This window comes from Myotis myotis, unplaced genomic scaffold, assembly GCF_014108235.1.
Source record: "Myotis myotis isolate mMyoMyo1 unplaced genomic scaffold, mMyoMyo1.p scaffold_m19_p_22, whole genome shotgun sequence".
Lineage (NCBI taxonomy): Eukaryota > Metazoa > Chordata > Mammalia > Chiroptera > Vespertilionidae > Myotis > Myotis myotis.
Window position 1 is genome coordinate 6,151,238 of NW_023416327.1, and position 20,795 is coordinate 6,172,032.

Consider the following 20,795-nt stretch of genomic DNA (forward strand, 5'->3'; position numbering starts at 1 on the left):
TAATGCTGGGTTCATAAAAAGAGCTTGGAGTGTTCCATCCTTTTGAATTTTTTGGAATAGTTTGTGGAGGATAGGTGCTAGTTCCTTTTTGAATGTTTGGTAAAATTTACCTGTAAATCTATCTGGTCCAGGACTTTTCTTTGCTGGAAGTTTTTAAATTACTGCTTCAATTTCATCAGTTGTTATTGACCTACTCAGGTTTTCTGATTTTTCCTGATTGAGTTTTGGAAGATTGTATGTTTCTAGGAATTTGTCCATTTCATCCAGGTTGTCTAGTTTGTTGGCATACAGTTGTTCATAGTATTTGCGTACAATCATTTGTATTTCTGTGGTGTCCATTGCTATATAGCCTCTTTCATTTCTGATTTTATTTATTTGGGTCCCCTCTCTTTGTTTCTTGATGAGTCTGGCTAGGGGTTCATCTATCTTATTTATCTTTTCAAAGAACCAGCTCTTAGATTTATTGATATTTGTACTGTTTTTTAGTCTTTGTGTCATTTATTTCAACTCTGATCTTTATTATTTCCTTCCTTCTACTTCCTCTGGGCTTTTGCTGTTCTCTTTCTAGTTCATTTAGTGTTAGGGTTAGATGGTTGATTAGCCCTTTTTCTTGTTTCTTGAGGTAGACCTGTAGTGCTATGAACTTCCCTCTCAGGACTGCTTTCATGGTATCCCATAGGTTTTGTGTGGTTGTGTGTTCATTTTCATTTGTTTCCAGGAAGTTTTTAATTTCTTGCTTGATCTCATTGGTAACCCATTCATTGTTTAATAACATACTATGTAGCCTTCATGTATTTGAGTGTTTTTGAGTTTTTTATTGTAGTTGATTTCTAACTTCATGTCATTCTGATCTGAGAAAATGCTTGGTATTATATCAATAGACTTGATTTTTGCCCTAACATGTAGTCTATCTTTGAGAATGTTCTATGTGCAGTTGAAAGGAATGTATATTTTGATGCTTTGGGGTGAAATGTTCTGTAAATATTGGTTAGAGCCATCTGATGTAGTGTATTTAAGGCCTCTGTTTCCTTGTTAATCTTTTGTCTGGAAGACCTACCCAGTGATGTCAGTGAGGTGTTAAAGTCTACTACTATGACTATATTGTGTCAATCTCTCCCTTAAAGTTCATCAAGAGTTTTTTTCCTGATGGAAATATAAAATGGTGCAGCCACTTTGGAAAACAGTTTGGCAATTTTTGAAAAGGTTAAACATAGGGTTACCATATGAACCATCAACTTCACTCCTAGGGGTATATACCATAGAGAACAGAAAACATACATTCACACAAAACCTTGTCACAAATGTTTATATAGACACCACTCAAGCGGAAATGACAATAGTCATTTTTCCCATTATGTGAAAACAACCTAATGGTCCATCAAATGATGAATAAGTAAATAAAAAGTGGTATACCCATACAATAGGATGTCATTTGTCAGTAACAGAAGTGGATGCCAGGAACTGAGACAGTGACAGTTCTCCTACTCTGATGTGCTCAGCAACTTCGTTATTCCCGGGGGGTGGGGAGGGCAGGCGCACCTTACTTCTGATCACCCTTACCTGAAATGTTCAGCCCTTTGGGTGTCCATGAGAACCCCCAGCCTTGATGGGTGTGGTATTTGACTATTGCCCTAACATTAGGAGAAGTCATCACACTCGAAGCCCAAAATTGTGTGGATCAGAAAAGGTAGCCTTGGTGCTTAGTTTAGCTGGCTATATTAGATTTTGAGCTGGAGATTTTTCTATCTTTTCAGCTTTTTGATGCTTTTAATAAGACATTTTATATATTTTCGCCAAGATGTATAATTGTTTTCACCTGATGAATTGGTTCAAATAAATGAGCTTGCCACATTCCTGCAAACCAGGGATTTAAATCCCTTAGTCATTTCAAAGTCATGGCCATTAACATCAAGTGGTTATGGGGCTGCCGGGTAGTGCTGCTCCACTTCTCTAATTTGTTCTCCCACCTTCTCATTTTTTTCAGATCTCTTTTCAAATTGCGCCTTGTGAGAGAGACCATGCTTTAAAGCCAGCATCACCTTCACTTTCTAGCTCCCTCATTGTGTTTTTGTTTGTTTTTTGTTTTGTTTTTTACTATTACACTTAGTAATTACCACCTAAGATATTAGGCTTTTATTTGTCCATGGGCTCAGTGTCAGCCTCCCACTTGGAATATAAACTGCCAAAGGGCATGGATTTGCCCAATTGTTGATTGGTGATCCTCAGTGCTTTAAGACTATTCAATAAACTAATAAATACACGACAAATAATTTTGCAACATTATATTGAGTTGAACTTGATTAGTTGGATTGAAATCAGTGACTGCGGTTGTTTGACACCTCCTTGTGTCCATGCCATTTATTATGTTCACACCCTCTCTACTTTGCTTTGGCCAATGCGACAGGAACACACTGTCACAAGCGGAAGCATGAAAACGTGCTTGTGTGTTTCCACTCTCTCTCTCTTGGGTCCCACCTCTGCCATAGGAACAGGCACAGGCTAGCCTGCTGGAGGGGTGTGGGGGTCACACAGGGACGAGCCGGGTCATTCTAGTGGAGGCCATCCTAGACCATCCAGCCCCAACAAGCTTGGCAGGGGCAGCAGATGGTGGAGCAAACCCAGACGAGGCTAACCAAGTCCAGTCCAGGTCACCAGAACTGTCCAAGCAACCCGTGGGCTGATAAGAAATAATAAAGTAAACTGTGGCTGTTTTAAGTCATTAAAGATGAATTTGTAATGCCGTTACTGTGAACTGATAGATGGTACAAGCAGAAAGCAATCCTTGCACCTGCTTTGTGTGTTATTTATGGCTCTTGGCTAAAAATCCAAGTTTGGGGGAGGGGCTAGAGGAAGTTCCTATTCACATTAATGTTCATTTTTAAATAATAGAAGACTACCAGCTACTTTCAATCATAAAAGCTTCTCTGTTAGTAATTAGAATCCCCAGCCCAGTGTAAAAATAAAAATGTCAAACTTTATTAAAGATGAATTCTTCTCTCTTCTCCTGGGTGGAAAGAGTGCTAGGGCTTGAGCCTGTGTTTGCCAGGCCTCCGCCTCCACTCATGAGATGGGAGGCAAACAAAACACAGGTGACAGTGCCAGCCTCGCACCAACGCGCGTTGGCCCTCGCGGCCCATCAACCCAGCTCACTTTCTCTTGGAACCTGTGTGTTTTCCAGCCCTTCTTCCACCAGCAGCCTCCACTACAGTCCCCACGATGTGTGCAACTCTTTCTACTTTAAAAAATACACCTTAAATACATAACATTGCAGAAAGGCAATCAAGTCATGTTGTTTTCTTTGTGAGACATTTTCACAAGATGAACACACTGTATGACCACCCCCAGATAAAGAGCTGGAGCCCGCGAGGGCCCCAGAAGCCCACCTTCTCCTGTTACTCCGCAGCCTCATCTCCTCTCCTAACTCCTAACCCCACAGGTAAACAATTAAATTTTCCTTGATAAACCTGGTTGGCCTTTCAAGGGTAGAGTGCCCTCTGCTAGCTCTCAGGTAATCAGTTTACCCCAAAATATGCCAAAAAATATTTCACTGTTCCCAAATTGGTAAGTCTCATTGTTGTCTTTGTTCCTTGCCTCAGTCCACCACCTGTCTACTTACCTGTGAGCAACCAGTGATATGCAAAGACACAGAACAGTGAGCAAAGGAATATCTCTGAGTTATTCTTTGACAAATAACTACTCCCAGATAGCTTAAGAAATGAGATACCATATTAAATGTAGTGGTAAAAGGCCTAAAATATTACTTTTTAAGCCATAAAGATAAATCATTCTTTTTTTAAAAAAAAATATTTCTTTATTGATTTCAGAGAGGAAGGAAGAGGGCGAGAGAGATAGAAGCATCAATGATAAGAGAGAATCATCTATTGGCTGCCTCCTGCACGCCCCCTACTGGGGATCGACCCCGCAACCCGGGTCTGGCCGGAATTGAACCCGGGACCCTTCAGTCTGCAGGGCGACGCTCTATCCACTGAGCCAAACCGGCTAGGGCAAGACAAATCATTCTTAATGAATCTAGTGACATATGGTTCTTATGTTTCTTTAAAATTTCCAAGCATTTAGGGAAATTTAATTTGTTATAGAATATGAGATCAGTGTCCTCTCCTTATTTTTATTTATACCAGAAATCATGTTAAGCATGAATTGTTAAGTTTCTTTTAAATGTTATAACCAGTTACTTAAAAATGGATCTGGTTTAATAATGGTCTGTTCTTAGACTGTCAAACTACAGCAGGAAGGCCAGGGAGGGTGGGGGGCAGGAGTGGGGGGGGTGGGTAAGAGATCAACCGAAGGACTTGTATGCATGCATATAAGCATAACCAATGGGCATAAGACTCTGGGGGGGGTAGGGGAGGCCAGGGGATTGTCGAGGGCGGGGAAAAAAAAAGGAGACATATGTAATACTCTTTGTAATACTTTAAGCAATTAAAAAAAAAAAGAATAACATTACAAATTAAAAAAAAAATAATGGTCTGTTCTTAGTTTCAACATTTTTTAGGATTTTGTGACAAAGAGAGGAATAAAAAGTGATTCAAAATAGGGCATCCTCATTTGTTGCAGATGTTATTAGATTCAAAATTGTATCTCACTTTAAGGAAGCGGTGATGGTGAACCGAAGAACGTTGGGATGGGTTAATGGACCAGTGAGTAAGTCTAACAGTGCTATCAAATTTTTTTATTCTTCACTGCCTGAGAAGATCTTTCTACAAATTCTATTTCAATTGGAGCACTACCAAGGTGAAGGAAAATAATTTTACCATTGGCCATTTACTGCTTGTAACAGTTTGCATTCTTCAAACTTTATCTTTCTCTGGAAATGTATCTGTGGTGGGCAGTTAGACAGACATGAGCAGGGCAAGGATGTTGGGCCAGGTACAGAAGGTCATCAGGGTGGACAGCCCCAGGCGCCTAGCAGACAGCTGTAGGGTGGGACCTCATCCCCAGGGTGGGCTTTCCTCCCCAGCATATCGCTGGTCTTACTGTTTGGACCCCTGACCTTTCCTCCCTAGAGGTAACATGTAGGCCTCAGTTGTACTTCAGCTTCAGGCCCAGAGAAGCCACAAAACCAGACAAGTGACCCCACAGCTGACTTTGGGCCCAGCTGCATTGGGTAATGACCCCCTGCCCTGGTGCTGACCATCGAGGAGACCATGACCCTGAAAGGACACACCTGGAAAAAGCTGCTCACTGTTCTATTGAGATCTTCCCTGGGACCTCCCCTAAATCCTCCCCCTAAAGCCCATAGGACGGAGGACCCAGCGCCTCTCCCTCCCAGGAGCACACTGGCACCTTCCCCTCCCGTCTCTCCATAGGCAAGTTACCATTCTCTTTTTCACTCCCAAGCTTCTAGGGCCCTTCCTTTGCCTCTATGACTTGTTTCCTTGGCCCATTTTTTCTAAGAATTGTTCCTTCCACCTCTATGATTTTCTAAATAAATCTTCTCTTATAGTTTGAATCTTGGCTCTGAATTCTTTCCTAGCCAGAACCTAAGTACCAAGGTTGCTAAACCCAGGTCCAGTCTGACCCCACCAACCTAGCACCTGGTGCCCTTCCAATGGCCCACAATATATCAATTTCTGTTCTCCCAACAAGATTTCTCTTCTGCGAAGTCACCAAATAGAAACGCTTGGAAAGCCCAAAGGAGAGGCAAACAGCTACCAATATTATTCTCCAAATCAGTTTATATGTTTCATCAAAACCAACTCCTTGAAATACACATACACATAAACATAAAATAGACAATACTACACTCTATTATGTACATATAATCTTTTTTCTTATCAATACAAAAGTTTTAGCATATCATATATTTTTAAGAATGAAAATCTATGTTTTCTTCCTGTCCTATTCAAATAAATAGTCTTACTTATTAGCACTGCTTTCCCTGAAATGAATATTTTCAGAGCTTTGGGGTACATCTGATATGTGAATCACAAACTTTTGTCCATCGTTGAGGGTGATGAGGGCCTCTTGTCCCACAGGGAGGCTGAGTTTGACGGTGCTTTTGGTGGCCGTGTCTTCCAACAATACCTGGACGAGCTGAAAGAGGGAAATGTTTAAAAGCAAAAGGTAAAATAATGCAGGGCCCACCATTTGAATTCTTCCACCACACCCTCACCCCCACATTGGGAAGCTTGTGGATTTATTCTGCTACAGGAGATACTAATTTCTCAGGGGAATGATCAGGGTCAGTGAGGACTTCATGGAAGGAATCTCCACCAGAGATGGTGTGAGAGAGGCCAGGGAGTGGGAGCAGGTGGGCAAGTGCCTGCCATTGTTTGTGAGACACTGTTTAAAAAACCACACTCTCCCATTGAAGAGACTCACGAGGAAGCTGTGAAATACCCATGGGCTTCCCCGTGGCTGTAGCACACATCACTTTGCCTGCTTCCAGATGGCTACCAATCCTGCATTCTTGCCAGTTCTGGGCTAACATAATTGGGTCAAGTTCTCACATAGACCCTCCTTCCACCATCCGTCAAATATACCAGTAGATAATGGCACTCAATGTCGTAGTGATAGATTTGAGAGGTTCATAGACTCTGATATGAACTGAAGTGCCAGCTCTCACATAAGCCATCTGACTTGCCTGAGCGGGTCTTCCCATCAGAAGGACAAGGATAAAATGCCATCCTCCCCTTAGCTCAGAGGGAGGACTGGCAAATCCTTGCACGTGATTATTTTACAAACCAGCAGTGACATATTTTCTTGGTCTGATTCCATTAATAAGCCCCCAATAAGCTACTATATTTGGACAAAGATGTGTACAAGATAACTTCAAATGCAAGGTTCATGAAAGAATATTTCTTACCCTTGCTCTGTAAATTTGATAATAACCATCACCACCCAATGCAAAGATGTTTTCCTTTTCTAAAAAACGTTGCCTTCACCTTTACCCTACAGCTGAAGAGTCACTTATTATTTTTAATACTTTTGCTATGCTTTAATCCTTGAGTCACATGGCCTAAAGCAAAAACTGTAAGAATTTACAAAAAAATATTCTAATACCACCTCATATCAGTGTAATTCTTTACAGTATTCTTAAGACGCCTTGATGTCTTTCTATTTTGAACGTTGCTAGAAGGTAGAAGAGTGACAGATGGCGATGGAAATCTGAGTGCTGGCCTGGGTTCTCACGCAGGTGCAGGGCAATGCTAACTGTTCAGTGGATGCAGCTGACACAGATGTGCAACTGAATGGGCGTTAGTCATGGCAGATGAGTGCAGATGAGGCACAGAGAGTGTACTTTTTTGTTGATGATGGGTGCAATGCTAAATAATGAGTGCAATGAAAATTGAATGAGCATAACTTTTTGGCATTAAATTAAGTCACTATCGCTAGTTCAGTGCGCATTCACCAAGAGAAGCAGGTTTAATTAATCTCTAATGCATATTACCTTGGATTATGTGACACTCATCTGCTTTTAATGCTTTAATACCTTCTCTAAGGTTTCTGCCATACATGCGCCTCTTAACTACAGGGATACATTCTGAGAACTTTGTCATTGGGCAAGTTCATCATTATGTGAACCTCATGAAGTGCAGCTAGGTGGTAGCCTCCTACACAGCTAGGTTGTGCAGTTAGCCTATTGCTCCCAGGCGACAGAGCTGCACAGCGTGTTAATGTACAAAACAACATGAGGTTAAATCAAGTGCAAGAGAAAATGATGCAATGGAGACTCTGTGTGAGACTGTAGCCAGCATGACATGGCATGCCGCTTTCTAGCAAATGTTTTTTTATAAGTAGAAAGAGTACACTCTAAAGTAATGATGAAAGATATAGTGTGGTAAATGTATAAGCCAATAACAATTGTTTATTATCATTATAAGTATTATATACTATACATAATGCATATGCTATGCTTTTCTACAACTGGAGGTGCAGTAGGTATGTTTACATCAGCATCACCACAAACATGTGAGTAATGCATGTGTTGTGCTATGATGTTACTAGGTGAGAGTAGTTTTTCCACTCCATTCTAATCTTATAGGACCACTGTTGTACATACAGTCCATTGTTGACCAAAATGTTATGTGGCACATGATGTAGGTCAAACCCCAATACAATGAATTTCAGAGTTGCTAGTGGGTTGGGTAGAGAGTGTTAGGTAGAGCGTGTTAGGAGGTTTTGTTGGAGAAATAATAACAATGATTACTTACTATGCTCTACAAGTTTCATGTTCTAAGAATGATGATTAACTTATTTAAACCTCATACTGGCCTCATGGACTTAGAAATTATTATTACTGTTTTGTAGATGAGGAGACTGAGGCCCAGATAGATTGGGTGACTTTTCCAAGGTTCTCAGTGGAGGATGAAGAGTTTAAACACAGGAATTTATGTACCAGAAATGCTACTTATTTCCCCAAATCATCAGACTTGAAGTTATTTTTCATTTACTCCCAACTCACTGATCTTGGAATGAAAACACATGGGCATACCCTTTGAGATAGAGAAGGTGCTAGAAAAGGATAGTCTCAGAAGAAGATTTATGGAGATTTGAATCCCTGTTCTGCCTATTATTGGCGAAGTAACCTTGGGAGCATTACTCATCCCCAGGAGCTTCAGTTTTGCTATCTGAGAAATGGGAGCAATGATAACACCATCTTGTTGGGTTGCTGAAATGATGCATTGAAATGCCCAATACAGGGAGCCCTTCAGTGTCTGCTCTCCAGCCACTTCCAACTACGCCCCAGAGGTAAAAGTTTATTCCCAGTTACCTTGGTGACTAAATTGTCTACCATCCTAGCTCTTGCTCCAGCCAGTGATAAGAGAGATTGGCACTGTTGGAGCTGAATGCCAAGCACACATGCTTGTCTTGTTAAGGCTGTACAGGATGTTTCAGTGTACAGTGGGGCCTTGACTTACGAGTTCAATTCGTTCTGAGACCGAGCTCGTTAACTTAAATTACTCTATCAACTCAATGCAAAAAATTGGCTGAGAGACAGCTGGTATCTCAAAAAACTCGTTAGTCGGGACACTCGTAAGTCAAGGCCCCACTGTATTTAGTTGAGCTTCCCACTGGCCAGCACTTGCAGGGCCCTGTTTCCAGGAAGAGATACATTCTCCATAGAGTCAGGGAGCAGGGAGAGACATTCTCCTGGGCACAGCACAGCCAACTAGTCCCTTCTTAAGATTTAACTGGACCTTTTCTCTGCCAAGAGCCTTGAAACACCAACTGGTGAGTGGTGCCTTACCTGCCTGCTCCAGCTATTCCTCTTCTAAGGAGGCCCAGTTCCTCCCATCCCCATCCTTTTGCCACTGGGTCCATGATTTGGGGTCAGTATTTCACTATTTCAAGCCTCATTAGTATGTCTGCTTTACACACACACTCACAAAAGAGGTGAGTTTCTTATTTACAGACACATGTCTGAATCTACTGCACCACGGTCATTGAAGACAGCTGGATACATGAATTAGCCATTGGGAAATAAGGCCAAATATAGACAGAGAATTAATAAAACTGAGAGATGCATTTCCTTCGCTCCTGTCATAGTGTTTTTGTCTAGCACAGAGTCCTTTTTGAGCAGTGCTCCATAGCAGCTTTACAGGTTATTTGCACTCTGGAGAACTTGGGAAGAGGCTTTGTTCTGGAAGGAGAGGGCCCTGGAAGCTTCCAGTTATTTTGAGGACTGTAGGACATGAACACTTTCAGGCTGTGACTCATCCCTTAGCCAGGACCACAATTAACCCAGGTCAAGGGCAATGCCCTGCCTTTAATGGTCTCCTACTAAGCACCTCTCATCTACGCAAAAGAGGAACTCAATGGGTGCAGAAGAGATACGATGTAAACTGGCTAAATTTCCAAACACAGGCATAGAAGTTTTAGAAATTAGTACCAAGACAATTGTTGTCAAGATTTTGTAAACTAGCCACTCCCCTGAATCAGCGGAAGTGCTTCAGTTGCTTCCTGCATCAGTATGGCTCCTCATTTTGGCATTCCAGGCCAGATCTCTGACCTCAGTAACCTGTGTTCTACTCTTCTCAGGGCATGAATCATGCTCCTAGTATTGTGAGAGAAGAATGGACTTGAGATCAGGCAGGCCAGGGCTCCAATCTCTGTGTCCCAATTTGCTTACTGTATGACTTTGTGCAAGTCACCTAGCTTCTCTGAACCACAGTTTTCTCATTCATGACATGAAAGTGATCAGAATAGACACTCTGTAGTATTGTATGGCTTGAAGATAATGTATATAAAGGGTGTATAGTAGGTGTTGGATAAATAGAATCCTTAATTTTATGTCTTTCAATTCCATCTTTTCAAATCCTTTCTGTTTAGACCACCTGATGTTTCCTTCCTTGATGCCAGAGGCATTTTCAGTGCATACCACTCAGCGCAGTGGCCAGTGGTGATCTATTTTTCAGTTAGCCTGACCAGGTCAGGGAAACTCTGGGAAGGCAAGACCCAGGCCATCCACATATTCCACACCATAATCGTGCCAGGCTCATATTAATGCACCCCAAACTGAGCCAAACAGTGATCAACAGATAAGCTATTGTAATCACTCCTGGCAAAGTCACCCAAAGCAAAGATCACTCTAGAGTCTATGTCATTGTTTGTTTGGACAATGGGGTCTTTATGGGTTTCCTAACCACCTGGTGGTTCTTACTGCCCTTGAAAAAACTGACCAGGAGTTGGCGCCCGGCCTCGGTACCTTATTTCCTGTGGCAGTGTCCACCAGGAAGCCCAGGACCCTGAGAGCCACGCTGCTCACTCCCACAGGACACTGGCTCTGGCTCACGTGCTCCAGCACCACCCAGGGCGGAGCCATACACGGGCTTTCATCCTCCTGAAATAGTGAAGAATCTGGAGGCTGGCAAGGTGCCTGGTCAGGCTGGACAGGAGACTGGTCATCTGGTGGCATCTCCTTGAGATTTCCTCCATCATTCTCCACTTCCTCTTCTAAGCATGACTGCAGGATATGAGTCACATATTCCAAAAGCAGCAAATGAAACAGGTGCCAGGACCCTACATTTAAATAACAACCAAAGTGAATAACTCAATGGACAAATGACATTCGCTGTGAAACTAACAACTTTTCTGGGGTTTTCACTCCTGTGGCTGGAGCTTCCCCTACCACTGACCCTGAGGGTCCTGGGCGGGCCCACCACCACGTGGCGCTCCAGGTCCAGAGAGCCCCAGCACGGTGACCTCTGACAGGAAGCACAGAGTTCACTAGCCTGAGCCAGGAAAGGGAGGTAAGCCCCATCTGCTAGGAGACGGGGAAAGCAATTCCTACAGAAAAAGGGGTGCCACTCTCTGAGCAGGAGGATGTGCCCCTCAGCCTCCCACAGTTGGCACACAGGGAAGCGAGGGAGAGGGTGGAAGGGGAGGTGCGGGCAGGGTGCAGAGGGGCCCTGCTGCCATCTGTGGGGACCAACATGCAGCCCATGCCCGTTGCAGTCTGCGTGGCCGCATCTCCTGCCGGGCCGTGGGTGAGGGATGGCAGCGGGTGCTCCACAGGGAGAGACATTCTCCCTCCGGGGCCTGCAGGGACTGGCCGAGGAGACAGGTGCGCTGACTCCACCGACTGCTCTCAACCCAAAGGCATTCGGCCAGCCAGGAGACAAGAATAAGAAATGCCCAGCTGAGAAGCAGAGGGGAGATCTGGCCGATGGAAATTTCTTAAGTTAATTTTTAATTCAGGTAAAAGCACAAATCTTACACAGATATCAAATGGACTTGTGTCAAAGGTTCTATGTAACTCATGAGTGGATGAAGGAACTGGTAAGTTGTTGCAACTGGTTCGAAAGAGAACTTGAAGTACAAAGCAGAGGTGGGCAGCAGAGAGTTACAGAGACATGCAAAGGGATCCGTCCCTGGGGTGGCCATCAGTGGCAGCCACTGGCACCAGCTTGCAGTTCTGGGCAGACTACTATTTGCATTATAATTGTGAGAGGGAACCAGCAATCTTTTCTGTCAAAGAAAGGAGCTCACTGCCATCTTAGCTTTTGCCATTTTGATTATGACCTTCAGACTTTCAGGGGGCCCCCATCTTAGGCCCCGCCTTCCCCTTCCCCTTCCTCTGAATTAGCCAATTGCACAATAATGTGAATCAGAGCTCTGAGCTCTGACCAGTCAAATCAGAGTCAGAGTCAGAGTGAGGGGCAGGGCAGACCAGGTCAGGGAATAAAACCCGAATGGACTTCCCGTTTGCTGCGCTTGGCCCATGATTTTCAGCGGCAGATGCACCCTTCTCCAGATGTAGATTTTGCCTTGCCCATCCAGTTTCGAGTGTTTGTCTCATTCCGGAGACACCGCTGGCGAGCATTTCTAACGTTATCAGTTGATAAGGGTACAGAGTTGGAAAATAGCTAAGACAGTGAAAGGTGGAGACACTCAGAAGGGACGCTAAGCCTTTTTGCCCATTTCAAAGCCCTTTACTGCAGCGGTCGCCAACCGGTGGTCCTCGGACCACTGATGGTCCGTGAGGTCTGAAAGGTTGGCGACCGCTGCTTTACTGCTGATTACTCCCGGATGGCCCTGTGGTGAACGATACTGGCTTGGTGGGACGGCATGACCTGGTCTGGAATGAGCCCAACTAACCTGTTTACTTGGAAATCACGGCCCATGTGATGAGGAAAAGCCACTGGTGCTAACACTTTACTTCGTGGAGAGGTCCAGAGAAGGTAGGGGGGCAAAGCAACAAACACAGACTGCGTTTCTTCCCATGACTGCATAGGAGTCGCTGTCACTTCAGTGCAGAGGAGCATTGGCATAAAGCAGAGTCATGTTGGGCACCATTGAAAGGGAGGGCCTCACGCAAAGGGTGGTCACCTACAGGGCAGCTCACAGCCACCACCCTGGACAGAGCTCCAGAGTGTTTGCAAGACTGACCCAGAGTAGCACTGGCCTTGTCTTCCCGGCTTCTCACTTACCTGCCCGCTGTGAGGGCATCGGCAGCCTGTGGAGCAGGGCTCCTCCCGGGATGAGTGTGCGAGCTCACAGGGCAAAGACCACCTGTCTTTCACTGCTCTATGCCCAGTGCCCAGCCAGGTGCCTGGGACTTTTTAGGGGACACAGTAAGTATCTATTGAGATGAATGATCCTTCTGTGGACCAAAGGCCACATGCTGCCTCACAAGCTCAGGGGAGGCCTGTATGGCAGCCTTACAAACTGAGAGACCTACAGTAACCACAAAGGATGGTCTGAAAGTAAACATTAAAGGTGGGTAGTCATGTCCTAGGCTGGTATTTTCCCTGACAAGGTTAATTTTTATCTTAACTGAGCCTATTGTCTTTTTGCAACTAAGATAACATACCTATGAAATGTCAGAGTAACTTGTAACTTCCCTCCTTCTCTCTCCCCCCTCACCCCCCTATACCCCAAACCCAACCAAATGAGCCTGGGCATCAGGAGGGAGACCATAAATTCCTTCATTGTCATCATGTTAATTGTTGATGTTAACTATCCTGTATCCACTTAAGCAATGTGTCTATCATTTTACTTTTTATCCAATCCCAGAGGCCCCTCCCCCCACCCCACCCACCGCTTTGCTTTCTCCCGCCCCCCTAATCTATCACCAGTGGATTTCATGTCACCCACTTACGTCTCCTCCCTTGATGTAAAGTATAAAACAAGGTGAGCCACCACCATTTTCCTGAGCATTATCCCAATCCAATCCGTTGAGGCTCTGCTTCCCAGCAATTGTTGACAGTTTGGCTCAAGTAAACTCACAAAAATTCTTTACAGCTTTGAATGTTTTTACGTTAACCCTTTTCATGGGGCTGGAGGGCTCTGCGGTGAGGTTCCCTTCCTACAACTCTGCTGTTCTGCATCTGAGCCATGGAGGTGACAGATGTGAGCTCTGACAGAGAACGATCATCTATTTGACCGGAAAGTTTGCAAAACGGATACCACTTCACCCTTTCCACCACTGCAAACATCGGTGGCCTTACCAATGTTTCTTCCTTAAAGTTAAATATGGGTGCCCCCGATCACTAATTTTTCTCCATCTCACTTACCTGCCTTGGTGCTTTTCTCAAAATGTCCCAAAGCACACTATTCAAAAGCAAGGGGGTGCTTCCTGCCCATCCAACAACGAGGAATGGGAAGCAAAGTGTGGCCAGACTGTTTGGTGGCAACTATTCTCCTGCTGCTATTTTTAAAAGCTGTTATAGTTTTGTAGTTTTCTGTGTCTATGATGTATTTTACATAAGAACAAAATGGCTGTATTCTACACGGCAATAGAACATTCTTAAAGGTAGAACAGCGTTTTGCATTCTCTGACTCACCAAAACTGTTCCTGTGGCGAAGAGTCATGGCTTTGCTCACTGTGGTGAGCACGAAATTCCAGCGCAGCTGGAAGCCGGCAGCCAATCTGATGAACTCCTCTTTGCTTCTGCTTGGCTGTTACATTTTTGGAAGAAAAACATTCCAGGTTTTATGACAAATGAAGGAGAACACGTTTTCAAATGCACACATTTGTCAGGTACTGACATTTCAAGTGGTCTGATGAGAAGAGGAAGAAATAAGGTGAGAAGGGAGCAGTGACCCACCAGCCTTTTTCTTATTTTGATCCAAATCCTCAGAAATGGTTCCAGGGCAGAACCCCTGATGTTGTGGAGAGAAGGAAGGAGGTGAAAAACTGGCCTCTTTTTCTTCCTTAAAAAATTATACACAAGTTTTAAAATGAGTTCACTTGTGAATCGTCTCAAAGAAATACCTCAGGGACAGCCTCACCACAATCCACTTGGCAGCTGCTATCCAGAGGATCGGTGGACATTTTGTCCTTGCCAAGTCTGATATTGTGAAAAAGTGGCAGAGTCCCGTAAACATGAACAGTAGCGGTGCTGACTTTGGAAAGCACAGAACTAACCACTGCGCTGTGTAAATTATCTGAGGACTGGAAGTTCTCACCTGTGCATCTAGTGGACCCGAGGCCATCTGACAGCTCAAGTGGCACTAAACTGGGCACCAGTGACATGCTTCTGCATGCAGACAAAGAAACTCTTCATGTAGAGCAGTGGTTCTCAACCTTCTGGCCCTTTAAATACAGTCCTCATGTTGTGACCCAACCATAACATTATTTTCACTGCTACTTCATAACTGTAATGTTGCTACTGTTATGAATCGTAATGTAAATATCTGATATGCGGGATGGTCTTAGGCGACCCCTGTGAAAGGGTTGTTCGACCGCCAAAGGGGTCGCGACCCACAGGTTGAGAACCGCTGATGTAGATGGCGAGTAGCCTTGGGCCACACTTTCAATGCATTACAAGCAATGGAGTCACATTAATTTCACAGGCACATGTTGGGATGAGTGGCCCTGAAGCCCCCCTAAGGCTCATTATAAGAATGTGAGCCACCCACTGGCTCAACCCAAGTCTCTGAAGAAGAGATGGAGAGACTGGGTAGACATGAGGACACCCCCTTTCTCATCTTCCCATCAGCCCCCACTATACCCCCCGCCATGTGTTGAATGAAGGGTTGTCCTGGGCTTTGGGTGCACGTGGGCTTCCTTCAGTAGCAGCATCCTCCCCACGTGACTCTGACACCTGGGCTGGTGTTTCTGATCACCTGACACAGGGCTCCTGGAAGGAACCGTGGGATCAACAAACACAAGGACACTTTACAAAGCACCGTGAGAAGCAGCTCTGGTGGTGGGCACTCTGCCTTGAGTGCTTTTCTGCCCGCACCCGTGTGGCATCTCCGGGTCCTACATTTAGAAATTCTCTTGGGCCCAACCATGGGAGACCCAGGAGGAGGGAGCACGTGACACATTGAACGGCCGGAGCCATTCGTCACCCCTGACAAGCCCGAAGATTTACATTGTAGCCGTTTGAGTATTTTCCTGGCAGCAGTGCTTTGCTTTGTTTTATCAGCCAGGCTGTTTTACAGGAGCAAGCTCTTCGCAGGCACGCAGGTACAGCACGCCGCCTTGCTAACACGCCTCCGTGTGAGGCTGAACACATGATGAAGGCTGGGAGACACGTGGTGTTACATGGTTTAGATGGAGCCCGAGCCCGTGGGCTGCTTGGAGGTAGGGGTGCTCTTCCGGGGCTCAGGGGCTCAGCTCAGGGAAAGAGGCTGAGCAAGAGGAATGGAAGGTTTGATCAGTGACAACCCAGCCAATGAGAGAACGTCTCGGCAGCAATGCAACTCCAGACATGTCACCACTGCGACAAAGGAGCCCTGCCGGAGATCACCAAGGACCATGAGTACCATTCAGAATCTGCTTGACGGTTTTCAAGAAGCAAGGCATGGACACAGACACCTGCCCAGCTTTCCTGTAGAACATTCTGGTTCCTCTCAATGAGGTTTTCAACCCCAGTGCCCCCTGCAGTCTTTATGAATGATGCCCGTTATCACCTCTGCCCTTTCTCATCCACTGGGAGGAAGGGATGTTGGGAGCCATTAAAGATATTGGCTTAGACAAAGCCATCTTAAGAACTATAAGTTTCTGGTTCCTCCAGAAACTCCTAATTACCAGAAACCACCTGTGTCTTGCAATTGGCCAGCAGTTAAAGATAAACTACCCTCACACAGCCGCTAAATCACACATCTCCACTGATAAGCACAGCCATCAGGAGCCTAATAAATCTCTAGTAATAGGTTACTGCCCATAGACCCCTTTGCCCACCCCCCATTCCTAAAACAGTATATATCCTGCCGCTGTGAGAATAAAGTTTGAGGCTTGATCAGAACTTGTCTTGCCTCCATTCTTTCGTGTCCCTTGTTTGTTTCATTCTCCTAGGGTGTCTCTTCGTTCCCCCGTTGTTGTCCCGCGGGTCGGGACAAAGGGATATGGCAAGGCCAGGTCGGGAGGGAAAGGGAGAGAAAGAAATGTAACGGAGGCTTAGAGGAGAGCGCTCCCACAGCCCAGTCCCAGGGCCACGCCTCCCGTGCCTGCCCGGGGGTCCTCTTCTTCCCCATCAGGCCCTCCACGTCCAATGCTCACTGTGCCCAGGCCCACGTCCTTCTCTCGGGAGTGGTGTCTTTTTATGTTATTTTCATCCCATTGCCCTTCTTGTCCCAATTTAAACCCACCTCCTTCACCAAGACCTTTCATAACTGCTCAGCCTGCAGAGGGCAATGCCTCAGGCGGGAGGCCCCCGGCGACCTTATTTTGGTCTCCAAACTAATGCACAGCCCCAGGTCCCCACCCACCCACCCTTATGCTCCCACTGGGCCAAGGGTGCTGGGCTTTCTCTGATCACACTTTCAGCTCAGGAATTGTGATTGCTGACTGCTGATGCAGACGGTGCCGATGATGGAGCCCAACAAGGACCCTGTTGAAGTAACTCCCAGTTTGGTCATCCGGAAAGACCAAATTCACCCACATTCAACACCAATGCTTCTTTGATCTTTAAAATCAAGCCTGATGCTTTACTGGGATATTTCTGCAAAATACCCAGACAAGTACTGTTCTCCCTAAACAGAGAAAACCACTCCTCCTATACGCCCTCGCCTGGTGCACTCACACTCACCCATGGCCGCTGCACACACGCTCATTCAGCTCACCTGCATACACAGGCCCATTGCACACACACAGCACACACCTGAGCCAGCGTGAGTGCGCACCTGCACACACACCTGCCTGACTACCAGCTTCTACTCCCGGCCGCCGCAGGAGGGAGACACTGCTTTTCTGTCCTCAGCGCCCACACCGGCCTGGACACGCTGTGGCCGGAGAAACATCTTTTTCATTCCACTAGGTCATGGGCACTTGGTGCTCTTATGTAGCTAGAATGATCAACACCCACCCCTTCCCTTTAAAAAACTGTGGTTTTGTACCTGGAAGACAAATGTTTGGAGATTTGAAGATAGACAATTCAGGAATACGTGGAGGTCTGTCGATGTTCCCAGCAAAGAAATTAAACTGCTTAAACCTGTAAAGACACAAAACAAACAGAAAGATTGCTAGCCTTCCGAAGGGCAGCCACAGAGTCTGTGAAGCCACCCAGGAGCCAGAGCTGTTGTATCCCCTCCTTTTCCACTTCCCATTGCCACCAATAAAGGCCGTTCATACTGTTGTAAAATTTAAAAAAAATAAAAAGGTTTCTAGCAACGCAGCAGAATTTTGCTGTAGGTATTTGTAGGCTAGGTAACCCAGGGACACCATCTGAACAATAGTTCAAAAGCACCCCTGCGGCTTCGCACCCAATTTGAACACAAAGGATACATTCTCAGTCCAGATTTGTCACATCTGTGGTCATACAGTTCAGAGTTATATGGTCTTGCCTCTTAGGAACCGCCGCTGCCACTTGTTGAATTGGAAAGAAATATTTCGAAATAATAATTACACCTTGTAATTAATTCCACAGACCTGGCTCCAGATGAGCTCATTGCATTATGCAGTCATGACCTCGCCTATTCGTGTCATTTCATTAAAGTAGTAGTCTACTCATGTCCTTTCACTGAGGGATGCTCAGTGCCTTGCTGGCTACAGGCTCAGTGCAGACACGAGGGGTGGAGCCTGAGCATGTGTCACGTGGGGACTTGAGTCCGTCACCTGCATGGGCAGCACTGAGCCCAATGAGCCAGCCTTTGGCTCTCCCACCTTCTGGGTGCTGTTGGGTACCAAGCAGAGTTTAGAAAACCCACTGGGTTGCCCTGGCCCTGGCTGAGGCTTGGTCAGGGTTCACCTGACAGATCTTCCAGGCAGACCTCGAGCATTTGCCTGCCAGTGGCTACCAGCATGCCAGGCTCCCTGCTGGCTCTGTGTCCTTGTGGAAGGACACCCAAGGATGCCAACAGGCACACAGGAGCCCGGGGCAGGCTGCAGGCATCTCGGCAGGCACCTAGGAGAGAGGCCTTGTGTCTTCCTGGGGCTTCCTAGGGGCAAGAACAGGGTTTGAGTAACCCCCTGAGATTTCTGGGGGAGCCAGTAGCCCAGGAGGGGACCCTTTGAGTTCCTACTAATCAGCATTACCCTCCACAGCTTTAAAACTTGCTGGCTTAGGTGTGGTTTTTTGTTGTTGTTATTGTTGTTGTTTTTTAGTGAGAGAGTGGATGGGAAAGGGAGAGACAGAGAGAAACATCAATGTGAGAGAGACACATCTATTGGTTACCTCCCACACACACCCCAACCAGGGCTAGGGATCAAACCTACAACTGAGGCATGAGCCCTTGACCAGAATGGAACCCGTGACCCCTCAGTCCACAGGCTGATGCTCTAACCACTGAGTAAAACAGGCTAGGGCAGGTGTCCACCTTTTAGTTACTGGTTTGGTCCATAGGGGAATACCTAGGGGAGGAGCTAGGATTTGGGACAGTGACAGAGCAGGGGAGATCATCAAGGGAGGGGAGGCTGGGGTGCATGAGCAGAGGCTGCTTACCAACAAGAATGGACCTAGTCCAGTATTTCACTAACTGGTACAATCCTACCAAAGTCAGCCCTATTTCAGGGTCAAAGAAAGAGGACAGGATAACTGTGGTGCTTTGCATGCCTTGTGAATCCCTGTCCGTCAGCTCATGAAATACTGAAGTGCTCCCAGGTGTCAGGTGGACACGATGCATAAGGGACCACTGACCCCTGAAGGAGCTCACAGGCACCGGGAGGCAGTTTGGGCAGAGCTGGGTGTAACGGGTTGAGATTCCGCCCACAGGGAAGAAGCCGCTAGACCTTCCTGGGGCATCTGGCAGGCATATCTGCAAAGGGCAGAAAAGGGAGAGTAGTCCCCACAGCCCCCTGGCAGCAACCCTCAGACAAAGGCCTAGATTGGCCCGGAGGCTGGGGAGGGGCGCCAGTGTTCTGCAGTTCCCTCCTGAAGCAGCTCTCCGTGTCTGCCCCAGCTCCCGCGTGGGAGTGGGGAGAGCACCTTCTCTCGGTCCAGGCTCCTCCCAGGGGAACACTGTTAGCAGCTCGCAGAGCTCTTTGTGGAAGAAATACTTTTTGTTGTTGTTGAAAAATGATGACAATTATCAGATAGTAAAGGGCAAGAATATCCACATGCTTCATATCACTGGTCTGCAAAGTAGTGAAATACAGTAAAAGCACAATGGTTCGCATTGTTAAAAGTAATCCTAACAGCTGTGCCAGCAGGTCCGGCGGGGCAGAGGCTGACGCACTCCCATTCCGACAGGAGAGAGAGGCCTGTGCGTGCACCAGACGGATGCCGCCTTTCCCCCCAAAGTGACGCTCCAGGTGGATTTCCAGAAACAGTCGTTGTCAAGCAGCACCACTCATCTGCTCATTTATTCACTGAACAAACACGTGCCAGCACTGACTGCTGGATGGACAGGGGGACCCCGGGAAGAGCATTCTCTGGGGCATTCCTTGCCCCTGCAGGGGAGGTAAATTACAATAGCAATGAGTAACCTGTGTTCACCTCTGCTAAGAAACTCCTAGAGCACTGCAGGCTGTGCCGGCCCCAAATACATGCCACACGTTGCAATGACAGGAAGAAGGAAGCTTACATTTCACCTCCATGCTCTCCAGGTCCTCCGATCCCCTCCGCGTCCTTGTCAGGGCTCCCTGCGAAACCCCCATGATGCCCTGCAGGTCTGACTTCAGGAGGCTGACTCTCCGGCGATTTTCCAATACCATTCTCATCGTCTAAGCACATGGGAAGCAGGCCTCACTGATGTGGTCCTTTGGCCTAATCCCCCATCCAGTTTAGCAAGAGGTATTGTTATTGAGCAGAGAAAAAAGTGCATTTGGGTCTTACCCACTAAAATAGAATCCTCAGCCACAGTGAAATGTTCCCATTCACACCCTAGAGCTGCTTTTTTGAAAAACAGCACTTAGAGTGCCGCTCCTCAGAGCAGACTGATTAAGGCTCTGAGGACCCGGAAGCTCTTCCTCTCCCTGCCCTCCCCTCCCTGCCCTCCCCTCC

The 20,795-nt window shown here is 46.3% G+C and overlaps 1 protein-coding gene across 1 annotated transcript in view; it reads right to left on the minus strand.

Annotated features, from left to right (window-relative positions):
• Positions 1–5,710: 5,710 nt before the first annotated feature.
• The window catches only part of RFX8 (regulatory factor X8), a gene marked incomplete at its 5' end in the record, with an annotated part of 53,051 nt that continues 37,966 nt past the window's right edge, over positions 5,711–20,795 (minus strand). The window contains 5 exon segments of the mRNA XM_036355476.1: positions 5,711–6,054; positions 10,670–10,983; positions 14,250–14,364; positions 17,752–17,846; positions 20,377–20,515. Of these exon segments, the coding sequence (XP_036211369.1) occupies positions 5,878–6,054; positions 10,670–10,983; positions 14,250–14,364; positions 17,752–17,846; positions 20,377–20,515 (840 nt within the window).